Below are 24,378 nucleotides of genomic sequence, written 5' to 3'. Positions count from 1 at the left end.
AATCAAGTCACTAAGATCTGAGTCACCCTCAGAAAGATCAATGGGGTACATGGAGTTAGCCTCCGAGCCCCCTGTAAAGGCATCCTCCTCATCCTGCGAGTCAGCTCTTGAATCAGAGCCACGGGATGAGGAGGGAGAGGAAACCCTGCGTCTCCTCTTAGGAGGACGGGGTCTGGGCCCTGATGATGAATCCTCTGTGAGCTCCGGTGGACGGAGGTCAGATGATAGAGATCCTAAGGGACCCTTAGCAGTAGAGGCACCCTGTGAAGGGGGCTGATGCATATTCAACAAAGTCCTTCACAGAAGTCCCATGGACTCAGCAAAAGACTGGGAGAGAGACCTAGAAAAGGATTCTACCCAAGCCGGGGGTTCAGCCACAGGTGCAGGATCAGCCTGAGAGACCACTGGGGGTGAGACTCCAGGCTGTGGCACCGCCAAGTTAGAGCAGACATCACAATGTGGATAGGTGCTCGGTTCAGGCAGCAGGAGCTTACATGCAGCGCATACAGTATAAAGCTTTGGAGCCTTGCTCCTCGTGTGAGACATGCTGCTGGAGTGGGGACAGCTTCTACAAGCGAATGAACCCCAGAGTATATACAGAGGTCCACAACCAGAGACCGGTTGTGGCTTACCAGACCGCTGGCAGCGGTGTTGTGTGCCCTCCAGATCCCGAAGCCCGGACCCCCAATGCACAGCACCTCAGCAGAGTGCAGGCCAGCGCAGAGTGAACCCTGTCTGAGAAAATGGCCGCCGGAGCGAAGAGAGGGGGCGGGACTTGGGGCGTTCCTGTAGGAGAGCAGGATCTGGAGGGCTATAGAGACCTACAGGGGAGGAGACACGCACAGCAGTGGGGAGTGTCCCTCCCCTGTGCAGGACGGCCGCCGGGAGGAGCCGAGCCTGTCCCTCTGCATGAGTGACATGCGAGGACAGTGAACAGAAACTAGGCCTAGGCAAAGCCGGGGCCTAAATTTGAGCGGCGAGGCCGACGCGCAGGCACCATCGGCGCGGTTCTCGGGCGACAGCTAGAGAACCCGCCAGAAATGCCAATATAAATACAGTAAGCACACTCTCCCCATACAATAAAGCACAGGGACCCCCAACATAGCAGCTAAGTACCTGAGACGTTTATGAGACGCAGGGCCAGGTCCCTGGGGATGAGTGCTCCGATCCAGCAGGATCCTAAAGGGCTGCGGATGGAGACCGGTCTCCTGCCAGGCATGGAGACCGCGCTGGCTCCCACTTCAAGCCAGAGCCCAGGAGGGATGGTGAAGGAGCACGGCATGTAAGGCTCCAGCCTTGGAATCAACCTTACAACACCACCAACACAGTGGGGTGAGAAGGAACATGCCGTGGGTCCAGACGTGGACCCGCACTTCTTCAATCTCATTTCATAATGGAAAAAATCATGAGAATGCATGTGTGGATGTATGCCTCCTGAACACAGTGATAAACTGGCTGGGACTGGTTCACCAGGGGGGTATAAGCTCAGAGGGAGGAGCTACACTTTTAAGTGTAGTACTTTGTGTGTCCTCCGGAGGCAGAAGCTAAACACCCAAGGTCTGGGTCTCCCAAAGGAACGATAAAGAAAAAACGCAACGTGTACACATAGCAGGTGCATTTTTATGGACACTTGATTACACACAGGTGGCTTAGATTTATCATCAGTGATTTAGGACAACATTGAATCATTCAGAGATCCTCAATGAACTTCTGGAGTGAGTTTGCTGCACTGAAAGTAAAGGGAACGAATAATATTGCACACCCCACTTTTTTTTTTTTTTTTTTTTTAAAATAACTGAAAATAAGTAAATCTTTTTCAATTTCACAATTGTGTCCCACTTGTTGATTCTTCAGAACATTAAAATTTTTATCTTTATGTTTGAAGCCTGAAATGTGGGAAAAGATTGAAAAATTCAAGAGAGCCGAATACTTTCGCAAGGCACTGTATTAAAGGATTTGTCTATGGAGCAAGAACATTTTACAATATGCTCATATTAGTTAAAAATGAACCTGATGGGATGTAGGTCTCTGCAGCATCAATTGTTGAGAGAAAAAAAAAATAAAGTAAAATAAAGTACTCCCAGGCAACCTCTACTGCTATGACTAACTGGTGCAGCTCTACATTCCTCTACTCAAACATATATTGAAAAATTAGGCAAAAAAACATTTTCTGCACCTGTCATAAAAACCCTGAGGGGACTGGTAAATTTTGATTGCTTAGACAGCACTTCCACCTGCTGTCCTAAGGCTCAAAGAAATCTATACTGTCACAGGTGCACATAGACCAAGGGCTGTACTATACTGTACTTAATACACAGCATACCTATTGCGGAATGCAGCAAATATTACTGGAAAATGTTTTTTTCGTAATAAACCAATCACATTTCTTATTTAAATGGTTACATATGATAACACCATAGTTTCATTACAGAGGGGCCATCTCATTTGCTCAAAAATTGTGAAAAATAACTTGTAAAAATTTCTGCGCGCCCTTGCTTCTGTCACTCTTATCCATGTATAAGAAAGATACGATCTTGGTGGCACTATGGAAAGTAGGGAATGTTGGATATCATTCCCTTAGGAGCTGGGAGGCGGCACCAGGAGAATAAGCATTTAGAACATTAACGGGTTAACAATGGATGTAGCAATAGGCCAGGTGATGATGCGTTACCCTGTGAAGGTATCGGGTGCACCCTTTAGCAAATTTTACATTTATTGAAGGACACAGTTTAATAAATCAGAAAACTTTTTTGACTCTGTCCAGAAGCTGAAAATCAGTTTTATTATTAACATGTTGACCTCAAAAAGGTAAAATTTGCTAAATGGTGTATCCTATCCATTCACAGGGCAGCGCCCCATCTCCTTACCTATTACTACTCTTCCATTTGTCACTCCATTAGGCCCTTTTCACATGTGCACATAAAAAAAAAAACTGCACTTGTTGCAGAATCCATTTTCTCCATCTGTGTAACCATCCATGTGAGATGTAGCTGAAAAAAGCGCATGACACTGAAATTGATAGCTCGGATGTGTAAAAGGTGTTTATACATAGATTGTACAGCTATTTAACCAAATAAAAAAAAAAAAGTGACATGGGGTTCCCCCCCATTTTTGATAAGTAGCATAAGACGGCCTAAAAATAGCAGCCCGCAGCTGCCCCAAAAGTGACACATCACATTAGATTCTGGCACTTCACCACAGCTCTTCCCGATTACCATGGTGCGTTGGCAATTGGGGTAATGGCTTTTGTGGTTGATGTTAGATGTGATTTTCACAAAAACACAGCTAGCACCAAACCCTGATGTTAGTAATAGAGAAGTGTCTATCAGACACTCCCATTACTAAGCCAGTAAAAAAAAAACAAAAAAAACCCAATACTTTAAAGAACACTCCCTGGTTTACCAATTTATAAAAAAAAAAGCAGGTTCGATATAGTCCACAAATGGAAACCATAAAAAGAGTAAAATAAAGGCTATGGAACATCGTTGGGATATTCTATAGGCTTTGACCAGCAGCCAATCCCAGATAACACTGCACTCTGCTTCACAGTTACTGGGACCCGTAGAGTGACATCAGTAATGTCACCGCTCAGATGCTCCAGGTGATGATGCGCTCTCCATGACAGTGATTCTCATGAGCAGTGACATTACTGACGTCACCACATATCAGTGGCTGCTGCTCAAAGCCTTTAGTGTCAGAACAATGCTTCATAGGCTTTGGTGGTCTTTGAATGCGCTGCACTGTGCTCCTGTGTGAGAACTTTGCTTTCTAATTGGTGAACGAGGGACAGTCTCTATTTATTTCTCTCTTTTTAGGTTTTAAGGTGTGGACTATGTCAAATTCCCCGAACTGTCGGACCTGCATTCTCTTTTTTTTTTTTTTTTAATAGATTTGTTAAGGGAGAGTGTGTTTTTGGGTTTTTTTTTTTTAAATAAAAGTTTTTATTCATTTTTACTTCTTGGGTTAGTAATGCGGGTGTCTGATGGACACTTCTGTATTATGAACACCAGGGCTTGATCCCAGCTGCTGTTTTGGACAATTCTCAGCTGACATCAACCCCCAATTGCCAAAGCAACAAGGCAATTGGGAAGAGCCAAAGTGAAGCACCAGAATTGGTGCATCTAATGTAGTCTGCCACTTCCGGGACAGCTGTGAGCTGCTATTTTTATGCCTGGGAACATCCCAATTACCATGGACCTTCCCAGCCTGATAATATAAGCCTGTTTCACACATCTAGCATTTCGATGGATTACTAGATCTGGCACACTCCAGTACAGTGTAATACTGTACAATGGCATCACGGCAACCTCCGGCCACATGTGACCGGATCTTGCCGCGATGCCATTGTACAGTATTTACACTGTACTGGAGTGTGCCAAATCCGGCAAAATGCCAGATGTGTGAAACGGGCCTTAGCTGGTTATAAAAAAAAATTAAATAAATGTATTTTTTTTTCATTTCATTATTTGGCTAAATAGCTATATAATCTAACACACAAAAATCTTTAATTTCTTGAATGCATTTAATTTCCGGTATGTGACACATTGATGTTATCCATATGCTTTGTTTTTCACGGACGCATAGATTTATATTAGCCCTTTTAATTCGTGCTAATGGTATAAAATGTACACGTCTCCTTGTGGAGCACAGGCACACACGGTCCGTGTGAAAACACGGAAGTGTGAAGATCAACTGGACAAACTGTCCTGGGAAACTACAGAGGTGTGAAGATCAACAGATATTTTAACGAGTATACATACGTGTGAACATGTCTAGTACGTATGAAACTGAATGCCACACGTACTGGAAACGTGATGCTTTTGGACAGCAGTATGTGAAGTTTCTGCTTGTTGGACAATTGGGTGTTTCTTCAGAGTCTTCTCTGGGGTGTGCGTGCTTTTACCTCTCAAATATACTGTCAATCACAACTTTATAGTGTCGGAGACTGCTAGAAACATCTGAAATGGGGTTGAAAGTGCACATCCCGAGATTCTGAAGAAACACCCACTTGCACAACAAGCAGAGATTTAACATATTGCGCAATACAGTGCAAAATGGACTAGAAGCAATATAATCCAGGGAGAACAGGGATTTTTTACAAGGTGTTTTAACTCACTTTTTTTGAGCAAGTGACAGCTCTTTAACTTATACTGTAAGGTTTCACACAAAAGCAACTCTTCTGATGCAAAGGCACAAATAGTATATGCACCTTTGTGAAGGCAGTCATCCTATTACAGTTAGTATTGATTTTGATCAGGTTGCCTAAGAACCATATGCTGAAGGTATAGTAAATATGGCAGGAGTTCAGCTTAGAATAAATAAAATATTTGTTTTATACACTACTCACAAAAGGTTTGGGATATTTGGCTTTCGGGTGAAATTTCAGGATGATCCTAAAATGCACTAACTTTTTCAGGTGAAATGTGACCTCAACTTTTGAATACACATGCTCAGTACTTTTTACACAACTTGCTTTTCACTAACAAGGAGCTTAATTGTAAAATTCACACCAGATGTGAAAAATGTTGGGGTTCAATTAGGCTTGGTATTTAAACAGTCCTCCTCATCATGCTGTTGGTATTTTGACATCATGAGACCAAGATGACACCTAACAATTTATCAACAGTACCTCCCCATTGCGAGGCTTCAGGAAGGATGTTCTTAGACGGAATTGGTGAGCTTATAGTGTTAATCAGCAGGTTGCAACAGACATACAGAGAGACTGGAAGAGTGACAAAGTAATGAGCCATCATGCTCAGCCATGCTCATTACTCGATCGGGAATTGGGGTGCTAGGGTTCTTCCTTAGTATCGCAGGTGCTCTTATATTTCGTCTGTGAGACAACCACAATGCAGAGGCTTGCTTTACTGCATGATGTGTGCAGGCACCCAAGAGAGCCATTCACAGTGTCTGAATGGCTCTCATAGGGGGATAAAATAATGTTCTTGGATATAGTGTGACAAAACAAAAAAAAAAAACAAAAAACCTTGACCTCCTTCCCACTAAAAATGCTAATGTTTATGGCTGACTGTGTTGAGTTAATTCCAGCGTCTCACCAGCTTAAATCAAGTAACGAGCATTTTAGTGCTTACCCATCATTAGTGGATATCCTTTGGCCACATCCCACATTGATTCCATTAGGAACCAGATGATTAATGCCCCACTACTGCAGACACATTGAAGTGAAGTCAAAAGACACCCAAGTGTCACATCAGTCCATTGAAAACAATTTACAACAGTGTGGTCTGCGTGCTAAACGAACTGCAAGGGTACCTGACAACAGCACCAGACACAGGTGTCATCGTCTTGCATGGGCCATGGAGCATGTACACTGGACATGAAATGCTGAGCAGAAGTGATGGTTGCCGACAATGTCGGAGACGTGAAGGAAAGTGCAAAGCATCAGCCACTGTTGTCACCAGACGAGCCTTTAGTGGTGGTGATATTACAGTGTGGGCAGGTGTTTCTAGTCAATACAAAACTACCCTACGCTTTGTGAATGGTATATTGACAAACTCCTACTACTTGAATAAAATTAATCCAGTCATTGTGCTTCTGCATGAGCAACACAGGTCTAATACCATCTTCATGAATGACAATGGTCCAGCTCATCAAGGTCACATCATTAGGCTGCTGGAGACTGGAATACCGCAAATGGAGTGGCCTGCACTTTCTCCAGACCTAAATACCATGGAAAAACTATGGGACAAGCTGAGTTGCCATCTAGAGGCCTGTAACTCTATATCCCAGAACCTCAATGTCATGAGGCCCACCCTTCAAGAAGAGTGGGATGCCATTCCTGAAGAGACAATAACTCCACTTGTGAACAGCATGAGACATTGTCGTAAAGCTGTAAATGATGCTCAAAGTCACATGACAAGTTATTGAGACATTGATTTCTTTTCTTTTTGCGGGGGGAGGGGGGGGGAGAGAAATTGTCCACCTCTGATGTTGGCCTTTGTTTCAATAAATTGTTATTTGAGAAGAGGAAATTACCATTGCGTGCTTCTACTTAAATGCCCTACTATCATGATAAAATATCACTGTAGCATGCGTTATTTTTACATTTAGATTAGACTAGCTGTACTACCCAGCTTCCCCGGGGTTAATAACTGCTGTTCACAATATAGAATGTATTAACAAAAATGTATTCTGCACACAAAAACCACAAAACAAATAGATAGAAATGTAATTATAATGTGTCTCCCCCTCTGTATATATCTCTGTCTCTCTCTATATATCTCTTTGTCTGTCTGTTTCCCTGTCTGTCTCTGACTGCCTCTGTCTCTTTCTCCATCTGTCTCAATCTCGTTTTCTGTCCGTCTATATCTGTCACTTTCCCTGTCTGTCTCTTTCCCTATTTCCCGGTGTCTGTCTCTTTACCTGTCTGTCTCTTTACCTCTCTTTACTGTGTCTGTTTCCCTGTGTCTCTGTCTGTGTCTGTCTCTTAACCCGTCTCTCTCTTTCCCTGTCAGCCTGTCTCTTTCTGTGTCTGTCTCTTAGTGTCTGTCTCTTACCCTGTCTATGTCTGTCTCTTACCCTGGCTGCATTGTGACACGCAAACATTCCATAAGGGCGTGGCTGCGCATTCTTCTGAAGTTCTGGCTGCACTGTGGCTCTGAGCTTTAATGGAGGCAGGTTTTTTGGCGAATAACTAAAGAGCGGGGTTAAAATTTCCCTTCAAAACATAGCCTATGACGCTCTTGGGGTCCAGAAGTGTGAGTGTGCAAAATTTTGTGGCTGTAGCTGCGACGGTGCGGATGCCAATCCCGGACATACACACATACACATTCAGCTTTATATATTAGATTTCACCCAAAAAACAAAATAGCCCAAAGTTTTTGTGAGTAGTGTATGTTTGCAAATCTCTATTGGGTATGGGACTTTACTGCAACTTTGTGTTTAAGCATTCATATGTAAACATATTTTTATTTATTGATTCATTCTCTTGCCCATTGGCTTTAGCTTGTAGAAGCAGATGTTTGCAGAATTCATAAAGGAATCATTCCTTCAAGGATGGCAGATCTAGGATCTTAGGCAGCAAAATGGCAGAAATTACACACAAACCATAATAACTGCATAATCTATATTCTGTAACAGCACCAAGTCAATCACAGCAACTATCAAAAGAAATAGAAATCAATGAGTCTATCACAAACCTGTGTCAGATCAACATGTTGTAATCTGTAATTCTTCAGTCTTGCAGCTTGAAATAGGATACTAATATAAAATACGGTTATTTACATGGCTGTTTGCTCCCCCCCCCACACGTTTTTTTAGAAAACATGCAGAATTAGCTTCTTTCATCTGTTTTACAGATGGATGGCATATGACCATTAAAATCCATGAACAGTGCTAGAAATTCAGATGCATTAGTATTTGTATTTATTGCTAAAATTTGCTATTGGGGGGAAAAAATAGATCAATTTTTTGCCCAATAGAAAGTAATACCAGTGAATATAAAATACAGACAGCATTGAAATGCATCCAAGTTTCCATTCTATGCATATGGCTTAATATTACAAAGAATAATAGTTGTTGGATAACCGTATGAGCCTTTCACAAAGTACCCCATATTCAGCCTTCTGACATGTCCATGTACCTAGGACTGGGTATAGATTAATCAGCGAAGTCCAACAGAGCTAGGAAACATGTAAACATGAGATTAGATAGATAACTTTTATCCCAGTTAAAATGTTAGGCATATGGAAGAATCGTGTGTGACAGCTTCAATGAGCATTCTGTGCCTAACAGTCTTGTGAGCAGCATGCAGCATAGGCAAAGAATGCGAGATGCTCTAGATGCTGCGCTTCTTGTTTCACAGCACAGCTGCTGTCCTGAGATCCCCATACAGCCGGCAACGCCCCCGCTCACACGTCAGGATATCATCACCTTTCAACGAGCCAATCACAAGCAGCCATCACTGAGCAGGTTCCGCTGCGCTCTTGGCTGAGGCGCTCTGCACCTGCCCCTTCCTCTTATCTCACTGTGCTCCTTCACAACCTGTTAGCACCCATTACACCAGCGGTGGACACCGTGGTCTGCACACAGCGCTCCATCATCGTGACGACAGTGATAATTAAAACACATGTGGTATGTTTGAATGTTCTATAAATTGTTGTTTTGTTCCCCTGCACAATATACTGCATTTCGCACACTATCTTCTATGGAACACTCTCACTGCATTAGGCTTTACACACTGCAACATCGCAAACGACATCGCTGTAACGTCACCGGTTTTGTGACGTAATAGCGACCTCCCCAGCGACATTGCAGTGTGTGAAACACATCTGCGACCTGGCCCCTGCTGTGAGGTTGCTGATCACTACACATCTCTCAGGACCATTCTTTGGTCCTTTGTTTCCCGCTGTGCAGCATGATCGCTAGAAAGTCTCAGTGTGTAAAGGGGACTTTACAGCGACTTCGTTAGCGACTTCCCTTTCAAAAAGCTGCTTTACAACGTCCCCAATGACTAGCTAGGTCGTTCTGCAGGTCCGTATCGCTGTTGCGTCATTTTCCAGGTTTGCCTGTTTGACAGCTCACCAGCGACTCACCAGAGACTTTGTAGCGATCCCGGTCAGGTTGGGATCGCTGGTGGGATCGCTAGAAAGTCTCAGTGTGTAAAGGGGCCTCATTAACTCTTTGCACACACAGCTTATATACTTTTTTAATATGAAACAGATACTGTTAGTAAGCAGTACTCATTGTGGTCTTGTCCCATTTTATTCTCTTATTCCCTACACTGCAGCTTTCTTCGAAGTCTTACCTAATTTCTGACTCTGTAATGGGATCCCATCCAAAGTTTATCATCAGAGACTGAATATTATAAGCTTGTTTCACCTATATCATGAATATTGTATTGTTTTTCTTCTGCTTTTCTACCATTTATGACAACATTTTTATTTTTACCCACTGTATAAAATGTAACACCAGACATTGCCACAAGACTGGAGGGAACAGAGGGATCAGAGCTGTTGAAATGCCACAGATATAGGCAAGTATACCAAGTGTTATTTTATTGAAAGATATTTCTGTTATAGGTATTCATTGGTTACAGTAGTGATGTCCCAACTCTAAAGAGCACTTCTCCACTGCAGCCAATCACGAAGCTCAGTGATTGTCTGCAGGGGTGGTGGGTACTTAGTTTACTGGTTGCATCTATTAAAGACCAAAAAAGTGGCAGACATTCAGCGTTGGATCCAGGAAGCACGAGTAACATCAGATTTTATTATTTTAACCCAGCGATGGCCATTACAGGTCAGAACCTGGAAACCAACTATGCAAGTCTAGTGTTATTTAATTGTGAACCATCTAGTTTAAAATCCCTTTAAAAAAAAAGGAGTTTTCCATAAACATTTTTGTCTTAATTGGATTGTGCTGCAAGAAAATAATAAATTGCGCAATTACCTCCCCCTGCACCAGTAATGCTTCTCCACTACTGGCCCAGTGTTAGTTGTAGTTGAGAAATCTTTGGTTCAGCCGGTAAACAAATAGTAAAGCTTATTGGTTTGGCCTCCTGCAATAGGCAACAGTTTCTCATGCGTGGCCCCTCGAGAAAATGAATAGCTCAGCCCTAGTTGGATCTTTTGGAAATGGATCTGACTTATTATTAATGTTCTTGTTATAAATAGTGATACACATGCACTACCATGCTTGGTACTCGTAATGAGCAGTCAGACGAGCTCAACTTGGGTACCATGTATAATGGAAGTCAATGGGAAACGAGCATTTTTATGTAAAATTGCTTAAGTTTCCCATTGACTTCCATTATACTTGGCACCTGAGTTGAGCCTGTCCAACTGCTCGTTACTAGTACTGAACGCCTGAGCAATGTAGTGCTCGCTCATCACTAGTTATAAACACAAGCTGGAAGTCAGAAGTTGCATCACAAGAGCTCAGTGCAAGTCTATAAGAGCAAGAATTAGGCCAGAATGATGTTCTCATAGAGAAGCATTGAAGAGTGCCATCGGGCTTGTTCTATGAAACACTGGAGCTGCCAGCAGGTCACAAACTTCCTGACACAGACGGGAGAGTCGGTGAAAACAGATGAAGACAATGAGAGGAGAGTATAAGATGTGGCTTAGATTTAAAGCTCCTAGCCAGCGGTGGATTAACACAAAAATAACCAAAACCGTTCCGGTGTTGCTTTAATAATGGTAGGAATGGATACCAGCAAAGGGAAAAAGCAAACCATGTCCCTAAACAAAAGACTTTCCTTCTTCACTCTACGGGTATACATCCATACAGCAAAAATATGAGAATGGAAAAAAACCCAGAAAAATACTGAAGTGAGTCCTAACGTAAGACTAATCGTGAGGAGCTGAAGTAGATAGAATATTAAGTAAAAAAAATACAACCATAACAAGACCTGACAGTACCCAGCTTTAGTCTTTTTATATCAAATGTACATTCAAAGCTTCAGCAAACATTAGCAATACTGTAATTTTTACAATGCAAAATCTGTAGAGAAATACATTGGCTTCATGTAGCATTTACCTCTCAAAGTAATAGAAGTAGAAAACAACTTCACCTGCCATGTCATGTACTATATACAGGTAACATTGGGGTAAAATTTAAGCAGTCTTTAAATAAGTCATCCAGGAACATTATCTACAGAAGTGAACTCCTGAAGACACAAACACCAGAGGCTCTGGGCATGCTCCGGGAATTTCTGTAAAAATGATGCTATATACATACATCTCTGTACACATAACCTCAGTGCAGCTTTTATGCCACCTCCCAGAGGAGCTGCCAGCTAAGAGCGAGATACCTGAGTATTCAAAAGAGTTTCATTTTCTTTATCACAGTACTTATTACATGTCATATCTGCACTATGATTACAAAAAATAAAATCATAAAAATCCTAGCTTTTAGTGAGTGTTCAGTGGAGTCACTGATCATTAAAGCTACATCCATATTCTTTGACGCTATAGAAAAACTGATGGAGGGAGAGACTCTGTCCAACTTCTGCAACTTCAGTGTTTTGAAGAATCTTCTCCATTTACAGAGTATCTGGAAGGAAAAATGAGGGGGGGGGGGGAAGTAATTAAAAAAGGGAGAAAATGAGTTTCTTTTACATAGTTAGACTGGTATAAGATGATAAATCATGTAAATACACATTAATTTTTTTTACTACTGTGGTGTCCAAAATAATAGCAGTCCAATATGATTACAGTATAAATTATATTACCACGTCATACAATTTACTAGTTGATGCAGTAGATTCTTAGAAAACCCCCAGACTCGGCATTCATGATCTGCAGGTTTTTGAGTGTGTGTATTTGAATAATTAATTGAAAGTGGGTGTTCAAAAGAATAGCAGTGAGGAGTTACTTAGTGAGGTCAATCATTCTGTGAAGAGACAGGGGTGAATCAGGAGGCCATTATTTTAGGGTTAAGCCATCCCATGTTGTACATGCATTTTTCCTTGAAAGCCTGAGAAATATGGGTCTTTTGAGACATTGTTTAGAAGAACAGCGTACTTTGATTAAAGAAGGGAATTTTGTTTACTTACCGTAAATTCCTTTTCTTCTAGCTCCTATTGGGAGACCCAGACAATTGGGTGTATAGTTTCTGCCTCCGGAGGCCACACAAAGTATTACACTTTAAAAAGTGTAACCCCTCCCCTCTGCCTATACACCCTCCCGTGCATCACGGGCTCATCAGTTTTGGTGCCAAAGCAGGAAGGAGGAAACTTATAAGTTGGTCTAAGGTAAATTTAATCCGAAGGATGTTCGGAGAACTGAAACCATGAACCAAAAGAACAATTCAACATGAACAACATGTGTACACAAAGAACAACAGCCCGAAGGGAACAGGGGCGGGTGCTGGGTCTCCCAATAGGAGCTAGAAGAAAAGGAATTTACGGTAAGTAAACAAAATTCCCTTCTTTGTCGCTCCATTGGGAGACCCAGACAATTGGGATGTCCAAAAGCAATCCCTGGGTGGGTAAAAGAATACCTCGATAAAAAGAGCCGAAAACGGCCCCCTCTTATAGGTGGGCAACTGCCGCCTGAAGGAATCGCCTACCTAGGCTGGCATCTGCCGAAGCAGAGGCATGTACCTGATAGTTTTTCGTGAAAGTGTGCAGACTCGACCAGGTAGCCGCCTGACACACCTGCTGAGCCGTAGCCTGGTGTCGCAATGCCCAGGAAGCATCTACGGCTCTGGTAGAATGGGCTTACAGCCCTGCAGGAATTGGAAGCCCACAAGAACGGTAGGCTTGAAGAATCGGTTCCTTGATCCACGGAGCCAAGGTTGACTTGAAAACCTGAAATCCCTTACTCTGGCCCGCGACGAGGACAAAGAGCGCATCCGACCGGCGCCGGGGCGCCGTGCGAGAAATGTAGAGCCGGAGTGCTCTCACCAGATCTAATAAATGCAAATTCTTTTCACATTGGTGAACTGGATGAGGGCCCAAGGGTAAGAAGATATCCTGCTTGAGATGAAACGGGGATACCTTAGGGAGAAAGTCCGGGACCGGACGCAGAACCCCTTATCCTGGTGAAACACCAGTAAGGGGGCTCTGCATGATAGCGCTGCTAGCTCAGACACTCTCCTGAGTGATGTGACTGCCACTAGGAAGGCCACCTTCTGCGAAGGGCGAGATAGAGAGACCTCCCGCATCGGCTCGAAAGATGGCTTCTGAAGAGTCGTCAGCACCCTGTTAAGATCCCAGGGTGCGAACGGACGCTCGTAATATGGGACTATGTGGTCAACCCCCCTGCAGGAACGTGCGGACCTGCGGAAGCCTGGCTAGACGCTTTTGAAAAAACACGGAAGCGCCGATACTTGTCCCTTGAGAGAGCCGAGACAAGCCCTTGTCCATTCCGGATTGAAGTGAAAGAAAGAAGGAAAAGTGGACAAGGCAAACGGCCAGGGAGTAAAACCCTGATCAGAGCACCAGGATAAGAAGATCCTCCAAGTCCTGGGCTAAATCTCGGCGGACGTTGTTTCCTTGGCTGTCTCATGGTGGCGATGACATCTTGAGATAACCCTGATGATGCTAGGGGCCAGGGCTCAATGGCCACACCATCAGGATGAGGGCCGCAGTATTCAGATGGAAAAAAGGCCCTTGAGACAGCAAGTCTGGTCGGTCTGGGAGTGCCTACGGTTGACCCACCGTGAGGTGCCACAGATCCGGGTACCACGATCTCCTCGGCTAGTCTGGAGCGACGAGGATGGTGCGGCGGTAGTCTGACCTGATCTTGCGTAACCCTCTGGGCAGTAGAGCCAGAGGAGGAAATACATAAGTCGAAACTGCGACCAGTCCTGAACTAACATGCCTGCCGCCCGAGCTCTGTGATCCTTGGACCGAGCCATGAATGCCGGGACTTTGTTGTTGTGCCGAGACGCCATTAGATCGACGTCCGGTGTTCCCCAGCGGCAACAGATCTCTAGAAACACGTCCGGGTGAAGAGACCATTCCCCTGGTTCCATGCCCTGGCGACTGAGAAATCTGCTTCTCAGTTTTCTACGCCCGGGATGTGAACTGCGGAGGTGGCGGAGGCTGTGGCTTCCGCCCAAAGCAGAGTCCGCCGAACTTCTCGGAAGGCTTGACGACTGCGTGTGCCGCCCTGGTGGTTGATGTACGCAACTGCCGTGGCGTTGTTCGACTGACTTCGGATCTGCCTGCCTTCCAGCCACCGCTGGAACGCCTTTAGGGCTAGAGACACTGCCCTTATCTCCAGAACATTGATCTGAAGGGAAGACTCTGTCGGAGTCCAGGTTCCCTGAGTCCTGTGGCGGAGGAAGACCGCTCCCCACCCTGACAGACTCGCGTCCGTCGTGACCACAGCCCCGGCTGGGGCCGGAAAGATTTACAAGGGAAATAGAGGCGTTCTTGTTTAGGGACGTCGACCTCCTGTCCCATTTGCGGTGTCCGATAGAAGCGGACGCAGACGAATCTGCGCAAGGGAACTGCCTCCATTGCTGCCACCATCTTCCTTAGGAAGTGTGTGAGGCGCCTTAAGGGGTGTGACTGGGTCCGAAGGAGAGAGTGCACCCCTGTCTGTAGTGAGCGCTGTTTATGCAGCGGAAGCTTCACTATTGCTGAGAGAGTATGAAACTCCATCACGAGGCATGAGAGTGTAGGGCCGGCACCACTGTTGCCAAGACTTTTGTGAAGACTCGACCTGATGGCGAAACGCAAGAAGCGTTGATGCTCTGGTGCAATCGGCACATGGAGATAAGCATCCCTGATGTCGATTGATGCTAGGAAGTCTCCTTGGGCCATCGAGGCGATGACAAGCGGAGAGATTCCATCCGGAACCGTCAGGTTCTCTGTCTGTTGAGCAGTGTGAAGTCCAGAACGGGGCGGAGTGATCCGTCCTATCTTGGTACCACGAACAAGCTGGAGTAAAAACCGCGACTACGTTCTTGAAGGGGAACGGGGATCGCAACTCCTCCTGCCGTCGGAGTGTTCACCGCCTGAAAACGTGCATCGGCTCGCTCGGGGGGCGGAGATGCTCTGAAGAAGCGAGTCGGAGGACGAGAACTGAGCTCTATCCTGTAACCGTAAGACAGAATGTCTCATCCATCGGTCTTGGACATGTGGGGACCGCTCCCCTGACCTGGACCGCCATGCAGAAGAGGTTCTCTGGCTCTTCTGTGGCCTTTGGACGATGAGGATTGGGACCTAGCTGAGGATGCTGAGGTCTCTTTGGTTTGGGCTGGGTAAGCACGAGACCTTTCCTTTGGACTGCTCAATCGTTTCATCCAATTGTTCACCAAACAATCGGTCGCCAGAAAAAAACAAACCGGACAAGAGCTTCTTGGAAGCAGAATCTGCCTTCCATTCGCGTAGCCACATGGCCCTGCGGACTGCCACCGGAGTGGCGGATGCTACCGCTGTACGGCTAGCCGAGTCCAGGACAGCATGCACGGCGGAGGATGAAAATACCGACGCCTGAGACGTCAAAGACGCTAATTGCGGAGCAGAGTATGACCGCATTAATCTCAGACCGAGCAGCTGAGATAGCCTGGAGTGCCCACACTGCTGCAAAGGCTGGGGCAACGGACGCGCCTATGGCTTCATAGATGGATCTCATTAGGAGCTCTGCCTGTCCGTGGCATTCTTGAGCGTTGAACCGTCAGCCACTGCTACTACTGATCTAGCCGCCAGTCAAGAGACTGGAGGGGCACCTTGGGACACTGAGCCCAACCCTTAACAACGTTAGAGGGGAAGGGACAACGTGTGTTATAAGGCGTTTAGTAAAAACGCTTGTCCGGGAAAGCCCTGTGCTTCTGGACAGCATCTCTGAAGCCTTGAGAGCCACGTCCGGACAGAGTCCTGGGTTGCGACCTCCGCCTCGTCCTCTATAGAGTCCTCAAGCTGAGACCCTTGATGAAGTCGGGAAAGATTCTAAGCAAGGCCGCTTAGCCGGTCTGTGACTGCGGTTCGTGCCGGAGTCCACCACGTAATAACTAGAGGCCACCCAAGGAGCACGCTTCGTCGCAGACCGAGAGAGGCCTGGGGGCGATCCCGCAGTGCCCGGGGCCTGTGTAAGGGGCTGGTCTGGACTGCAAGCTCCTAGTATCTTAGCAGTCCATTTGTCCATAGCCTGAGCCATGGATAGTGAAAATGACTCAGAGTTTCTCAGCAAAAGCTGCAACTCTGTCCCTGCCGCCTGGACAGGGGACGCCGGCGGAGCTCAACCAGTGCCCCCGGCTCCGGCTGAGCGAGTGCCACATGGCCAGAGCAATGCTCACAGTGATCACTGAGGGATACATATGTATAGTCGAACTGTGAAAATGCATACAAACATTATATATCTATATATACAGTTCAGCACTCTAGGGGGCCCAGCACCGAGAAGAAGCCCCCTGGCGTACCGACCGCTCAAGCAGTGTGTGCTGCTTAAAAACATGGCTGTCGGCGTTTACAGTGGAGGGGGGAGCCGTGGGCGTAACCCCAAAAGTGCGGGAATCTGGTGCCCCGAGTAAAACGTGAGGGGGGCGGAGGACAGCCGAGTGTGCTCCAGCCCTCACTGTCGGCCTCAGACTGACCGTCCCGCCCTTCCCCCTGACTGGCAGGGCCGGGGGCGGGAGTTTAAGGCGCTAGGCCGCAAAAGCCGGGGGCTAGAGTTAAAAAACGCGGTCGGCAAGCAGGCGCGGTCGGCGCGGTAGTCTGTACTAACCCCGCAGGCGCTGCCAAGTCTGAGGCTAAGGTGCTCCCTACACCGTCCCCAAGGGGACACTGAGTACCTTGTCGGGGATCAGTGTCGTAGAGTGATTAGTGAGGGGGGCGGAGGACAGCCCAGTGTGCTCCGGCCCTCACTGTCGGCGTCAGCCCGACCGTCCCGCCCTTCCCCCTGACTGGCAGGTCCGGGGGTGGGAGTTTTAGGCACTAGGCCGCAAAAGCCGGGGGCTAAAGTTAAACACCGCGGCCGGCAGGCAGGCGCGGTCGGCGCGGTAGTCCCGTACCAACCCCGCAGTCGCTGCCAAATCTGAGGCCAAGGTTCCATGCACCGTCCCCAAGGGGACACCGAGTACCTGTGCGGGGATCTGTGCCGTAGAGTGCTTAGTGAGGGGGGCGGAGGACAGCCAAGTGTGCTCCAGCTCTCACTGTCGGCGTTAGACCGGCCGTCCCGCTCTTCCCCCTGACTGACAGGGCCGGGGGCGGGAGTGTAAGGCACTAGGCCGCAAAAGCCGGGGACTAAAGTTAAAACCGCGGCCGGCAAGCAGGCGCGGTCGGCGCGTTAGTCCCGGCGTCATACCAATCACCGCAGTCGCTGCAGCGTCTGAGGTCAAGGTGCTCTATGCACCGTCCCCAAGGGGACACAGAGTACCTGTAGATGCAGGGCCCTGTCCCTGATGATACTCCGTCTCCTGTCCGGCAGAATCCCACAGGGGCTGCGGAGGGAGGCCGGTCCCAGTGTCTGGATGACCGGATAGGATCCCACTTCCCCAGAGCCCCTAAGGGATGGGGAAGGAAAACGGCATGTGGCTCCGGCCTGTGTACCCGCAATGGGTACCTCAACCTTAACAACACCGCCGACTTAGTGGGGTGAGAAGGGAGCATGCCGGGGGCCCTGTTAGGGCCCTCTTTTCTTCCATCCGATATAATCAGCAGCTGCTGCTGACTAAAATGTGGAGCATTGTGTGAGTGTCAGCCTCCTTCAACACAAAGCATAAAAACTGATGAGCCCATGATGCACGGGAGGGTGTATAGGCAGAGGGGAGGGGTTACACTTTTTAAAGTGTAATACTTTGTGTGGCCTCCGGAGGCAGAAGCTATACACCCAATTGTCTGGGTCTCCCAATGGAGCGACAAAGAAAAGATGATTGGAGAGGGTAAAACTTATAAAGAAGTGGAGACAATGATCGGCTGCTCAGCTAAAATGATCTCCAACGCCTTAAAATGAAAAGCAAAAACAGAGAGACGTGGAGGAAAATGGAAGACGACCATTCCAATGGATGCAAGAATAGCCAGAATGGCAAAGGCTCAGTCAATGATCAGCTCCAGGATGATCAAAGGGTCTCCAGTTACCTGAGTACTGTGTCAATTAGAAGACACCGGTGTTAAGATAATCTATTAGTAAGAAGACCCTGCAAAGTCCCACTGTTAAAACAAAAAAAAAAAAAAACAAAAAAAAAAAAACACAACATACTGAAGCGGATACAATTTGCCAAAGAATACATCATCAACTGGCCTACGGAGAAATGGAGAAACATTTTGTAGACTGATGGACCCAAAAAGAACAATTTTGTTTACAAGTGCCACAGACAGTTCGTCAGACGACCCCACAAACTCCAAATCCAAGCCACAGTATACTCTGAAGACCGTGAAGCATGGTGGTGCAAGCATCGTGATATGGACAGGTTTCTCTTACTATGGTGCCAGGCTTATTTATTGCGTACCAGGGATCATGGACCAGTTTGCATATATCAAAATACTTGAAGATCTCATGTTGACAAATGACCCTAAACACACCAGTAAACAAGCAAAATCTTGATTCCAGGCCAACAAAATGGAGGTTATGGAGTGGCCAGCCCAATGCCCGGACCTTAATCCAATAGAACACTTGTGGGGTGACAAAAATGCAATCTCTGAGGCAAAGCCAACAAATGCAAATAAATTGTGGGATGTAGTCACTGCATCCTGGGCTGGAATACGAGTTAACGGGTGCCAGAAGTTGGTTGACTATGTAATATAGATGTGAAGCAGTTCTAAAAACCTGTGGTTATACAACTAAATATAAGGATCATGATTCACAAGAATGCAAAGTTCTCAATAAAAAAAAAAAGAGGACAGATTTTGAGTATGTAATGCAGACACGGTTATTCTTCTGAAAAGCCCAATGGTCATTTTTTGATATTTTCTTTAAACTAGTTAAAGCTTATACACATTTCCATTTCACTGCATGTTTTGATTTTGAAAGCAGTGTGCAATGTTCCCAATGCATGGAAATAAAAACGGTTAAAGATTTTGGGCTTAACTCATGTTTTTATACAAACTGCTATTATTTTGAACACAACTGTATGTAATCTGAGAACAATATAATGTAGACACAGAGACCCTGATAACAGTGATGTGTCATTTACTGGGCTGTATTTTGATGTTTCAATACTATCAGTGTTTTATCAGCAGGAGATTATCACTACAGAACTGGCTTTGTGCCTCCTAACCCAACCACGACCCAGTATTAGCAGCGCTCTGTCACCATACAACGTACAGAGAAAGCTGTGGTGTGGCAGGATTATACACACCTTAACAACTGAGCTCTGCTAGATCTACAACAGAAAAAATTGTGAACATCAACTTCTGCACCTAGTAAACTAAGATCACTGGAATCAGGGTCTCCGTCCCTGCTTCATGCTGCAGTCAGATTACAAACTAAAAACCTTCTGATAGATTTCACAATGTCCCCCTTTCCTTTATTGAGCTGTGCTCTGCTGTGATTAGCATATGTTCAGGTTCTCCGATATCAGTAGAACTCACAGAAGTCCAAGTTTACTAAAAGCATGTGCAAATCAGGGTCGAGCACGGCTAAGTAAGGTCAGAGTCACACATCCATGTTTCATGGTCCATATTCTGACTGCAATAAAAAAATATTTTTCAACAAAAGCAAATCACAAAATTAAATTTAAAAAAAAAAAAAAAAGGGGGACTATTAAAAAGGGACTAGGTCTTGAAGATTTCACTCCCCAAAATATTTATATAGACATGTACAGTAGCTCTTTCACAGACCATTCAAGCAGTACCTCCTGATTCACTGGCTACCCGTAGTCACACAGCTTAGAGGCTAAGGAACCATAAACCAAGCAGGAGAAGACTGTGCTGGACAGGGAATAGAGCTGGAGTGACAGAGGCTTTAGATCTACATTCTCATTTGCATATCAATTCAAATGATGATTTATCATTAATGGAGGTAGGGACTGGTCATGTAACAGTATTGCTGGAATTATCTTTGAAAGAGCTATATCTGCATAGAAATAGGTTGTGGTGTGAAGTCCTACTGACAGATTACCTTTAAAGCAATATTCGTGCCTGCGAAAACCCCCATTAGGGGATACCAAATATATCAACATTATTTGGGGTGTTGTAGTGATGGGTGGACTCGCAGATAGCCAGGACCGGCGGGTCTAGCGAGTTAAACCCCCACATGTTCCAGCCCAGAATTGGTCCAGGGCCGCTCATTACCTTCATTGCGTATGCACGGCTTTCCCCGCCCACTGTCGTCTGTGATTGGTTGCAGTCACAGGCGTCCTCACCCTGAGTTTCAGCATGTCACCTAACTACTTACATTCACAGATACCATGTGCGTCTATTGTGGTAAAAAAAATAAAATATTTGGCATAGGGTCCCACCCTATTACAATACCAGGCACAGATCTAACGCCTACGGCTACAAGCTGCAGCCCCCAGCCGTGCGCTTATCTTGTCTGTGTATCAAAATAAATGGAACATCACATGCAGGTTTTTTTTTTTTTTAATTAAATAATTTTAGAAAACCGGTGTGCGGTCACCCCAATTTTGATACCCAGCCATGATAAAGGTACGACAGCTTGGGGCTGGTATTCTCAGGCTGGAGAGACCCATGGTTATTGGGGGCCCGCCTAAATATAGCTGCCTGCAGCCACCCAGAATTGTCGCATCCATTAGATGAGATAATCCCGGAACTTTACCCGGCTCTTACCGATTACCCTGGTGAGCTGGCAATTGAGGTAATAAGGGGTTAAAGCGTAGCTCACAGCTGCCACTAAGCCCTAGATTAGTATTGGGAGGTGTTTGAGACCCCACCCATTACTAATCTGTAAGTGAAAGTAAAAACACAAACACCAGAAAAATCCTGTATTTGAAACAAAAGATAAAATAGCACCCTCTTTCACCATTTTATTAACCCCGAACACACCCCTTTAGGTTTAACGTAATTGAAACTAGGTCCCACGACGATTTCAGCTCTGTTACATTACTGAAGGCACAGCGCATGATTATGGTACATGACTGCACGCTGCAGAATTCAGGCATAGACTGAGCAGTGATCAGCAATGACGTCACTCAGGTAAGTTGCGAGCACAGTTGGAGGTTCCCACGGCCCTCCACCTTTGACTGCAGCTAACCTGACCTCAGGTGATCTCAAGGTCAGCGACCTCACCTCAGGTGAAGTCACTGAGTTTAATGAAGTCACCTGCAGTTACAAGTGGAGGGCCGTGGTTACCTCCAGCTGTGCCCGCATCTTACCTGACTGACGTCACCGCTGACTCTCTGCCTGAAGTTCGCAGCTGGTGGTCATGTACCAGATAAACGCACGGCTGTGGCCTCCAGCCTGTAGGCTTTATCTGTGCTGGGTATCATAATATGGGGGACCATATGGCAAATTTTTTATTTATATATTTTTATACCATGATAGACGCACACAGCGTCTGTGATTGGAAGCAGTCAGACAAGCTGCCACTCAGGGTGGGAGCGCGTCTGACTGCAACCAATCACAGACCGATACCAGTGGGAGGGGAAAGCGGTGCATACGCAATTAAGGTAATGAACGGCAGCGGAAGTGAATGAGAGGCCGAGGGAGCAGTTGGAGCCGCACTGAACCCCAGTAAGTACAGCACGCTTGCACCTTTGCCACTATCCCTTTTACCACCATTTTTAACAACCAGATTCAGGTCTCCATAGACTTATATGTGGATCGGTGTCCAGCCAGATATCCGGGATCCATTCCGGGCAGGAACTGGATATTTTTTTTAATCCAGTTAGGTCCGCCGGTCCAGTTTATCTGCCCATTGCTACTTATGGCTGTTCTACATATATATTGTAGATGCCATGATGCCAATGTGAAAAAATTCAGTCTTTAACATCTGCAGTTAAAGCTAAAACTTATGATTAATTTTATGGATCATGTTTCCCAAATAATATTGTGCTAGAAAATTAATACAAGGGTGTATGTCATCTTACCTATACAAATATATTATTACCTTTGAAGTCGCATAAGAAGCTGTGATACCATGGAGTCTGAGATGCCAGGGCAGGCCTCCTCGGCTAGGTATATTGCCTCTCGAAGTTCCTCTATAGATCCTACATTGCCACCACTGGCTTGGCTTCTCTCTTTTAACTGACACAAAATGGTACATAAATAATGCAATTCTACAACACATTGTTTCTGTGAAGCAATTTGGCAGCGTAGGATGCACACCATATTCAATATGTATGCCTATTATTCAGTTAACTAGCACTAACAAAAAGGAAGGACTGTCCTCAACATCAGTTTTACAACTACAGTATATACATTTATTACATATCTTATGGACAGGACTAAGGGGTATACTTGTCTATGTTTGTCAGGTGTATTCATAAAGCATGGTGCTGTACCCCAATATGCTACCAATTTCATACATGGCATACTGAAATGTATTATGAGGATGATTATTAAGGCTAAGTTCACACAGGGCATCTTTGCCGTGTTTTTGAGGTCACAAAGATGCACCAAATGCATGTATTTCCTTCTCCCAGCAAAGCCTATGAGATTTCTATTTTGCTGTCCATACTATGCATTTTTTATTGGCTGCATCTTGGCTGCGTTTTTGAAGATGCAGCATGTCAATTCTTTTTGCGTTTTTACAGCATTTTTGAGCCCTCCAGTCAATAGATTTGACTTAAAAAACGCAATGGGCAAAACGCGGTAGAAACACGTCAAAAACACGGTAAAGACACATTGTGTTTTTGGTGTGTTTTTGTCGCAGTACATTTTTGGTGCACTTTAAAATGCACTGACAAAACTGGTGCTGCGTGTGAACATAGCCGTAGATCAAAACTAAGTCCAAGCCCTTAATATTCCACATGAAGATGGGTGTGATACGGACACAGATTCTGGTGTTCAATGACTGGAATAGGCGTTATCCTTCAGTTTGTTAATGGAGTTACACCTCAGCCATTTGCAGGTAATGACTGTCTCTCATAGGTATCTATGGCTTTAATATCTTTGGTTTGTACATAAGAAGGGCCTGCTTCAACATATAAAGTAAGGCCTGCTTTTGTTATTTTGCTGGACATGTACAGTAACGGATACTTTCAGTCAATACCATTGGGAACATCAAAATCTAGTTTCTACATTAAAAAAAACACAACCAAAAAAAACCCAAAACATGTATGTAACAACAACGTTTTCTGGAGAATGGTCTCATGGGAAAGAACAAAAAAAAAAATAAAAAATCCCGCTCAAAGAATGAAAAAAGTTGCTTCATGCATAAGGTATTACACGGAGACAAGATGTGCGCATGTGCAATATTTAGCGCCCTTTATTACATTCCATATGTCAATGTAGGTTACATCTATCAGAATAGATTAAAAAAAATAAACTGCATACCTCAGCAAATAACGGTGACATTATCGTTGATAAGCACTGAGATAATGGTCTTTTTTGGATATCTTTAGCCTTGAGGAATAAACAAAACAAGAAAAGAAACATTTTGGTAAGTACTAGTAATACGATAAAAGTAAAGATTTTTTTCAAACAATAATTGGAGTCATGATCGCTTCTATTACAGAAGTGCATAATTAGAAATTATTCAATTTAATGAAGTGTGAATAATATAACCTGTGAGGCTGCAAGGCTAATAATCATTTTTACTATAGTATCTAGAGATCACAGGAGGATTATACGTTTTGCCTTTATCTCTTTGTAGATATATCATAATAGGTATGAAAAAAATCATCTTTCACTCAATGGAGGGTGCTCAGCATGCCTCATTTTTACTGTTCGAATCTAAAACCCATCTCATTCTCATGACATAAAATGAGAGATCTTTTTTGATCTTGGTATTTTTTTTTTAAAATTACATTGGTAAGTACAAAAGGTATTTAATAGAATTAAAGTTAATATGTTGGGAGAAAATAACCAAATTTAAAATTTACTCTACCCTAATTAATTATTATTTA

General features: G+C 45.0%; 1 protein-coding gene across 2 annotated transcripts in view; it reads right to left on the bottom strand.

The window, feature by feature from the left end:
- Positions 1-11,067: 11,067 nt before the first annotated feature.
- The window catches only part of STK24 (serine/threonine kinase 24), a 92,404-nt gene continuing 79,093 nt past the window's right edge, over positions 11,068-24,378 (bottom strand). For both annotated transcript variants that reach the window (XM_075336724.1, XM_075336725.1), the window contains 3 exons: positions 23,807-23,875; positions 22,419-22,555; positions 11,068-12,012 (listed from right to left, as the gene is read on the bottom strand). In XM_075336724.1, the coding sequence (XP_075192839.1) occupies positions 11,976-12,012; positions 22,419-22,555; positions 23,807-23,875 (243 nt within the window). In that variant the 3' untranslated portion in view covers positions 11,068-11,975. The remainder of the gene's footprint in view (positions 12,013-22,418; positions 22,556-23,806; positions 23,876-24,378) is intronic.

Source organism: Anomaloglossus baeobatrachus, chromosome 2 (genome assembly GCF_048569485.1).
Source record: "Anomaloglossus baeobatrachus isolate aAnoBae1 chromosome 2, aAnoBae1.hap1, whole genome shotgun sequence".
Taxonomy (NCBI): Eukaryota; Metazoa; Chordata; class Amphibia; order Anura; family Aromobatidae; genus Anomaloglossus; species Anomaloglossus baeobatrachus.
This window is presented reverse-complemented; position numbering and strand designations above follow the sequence as displayed.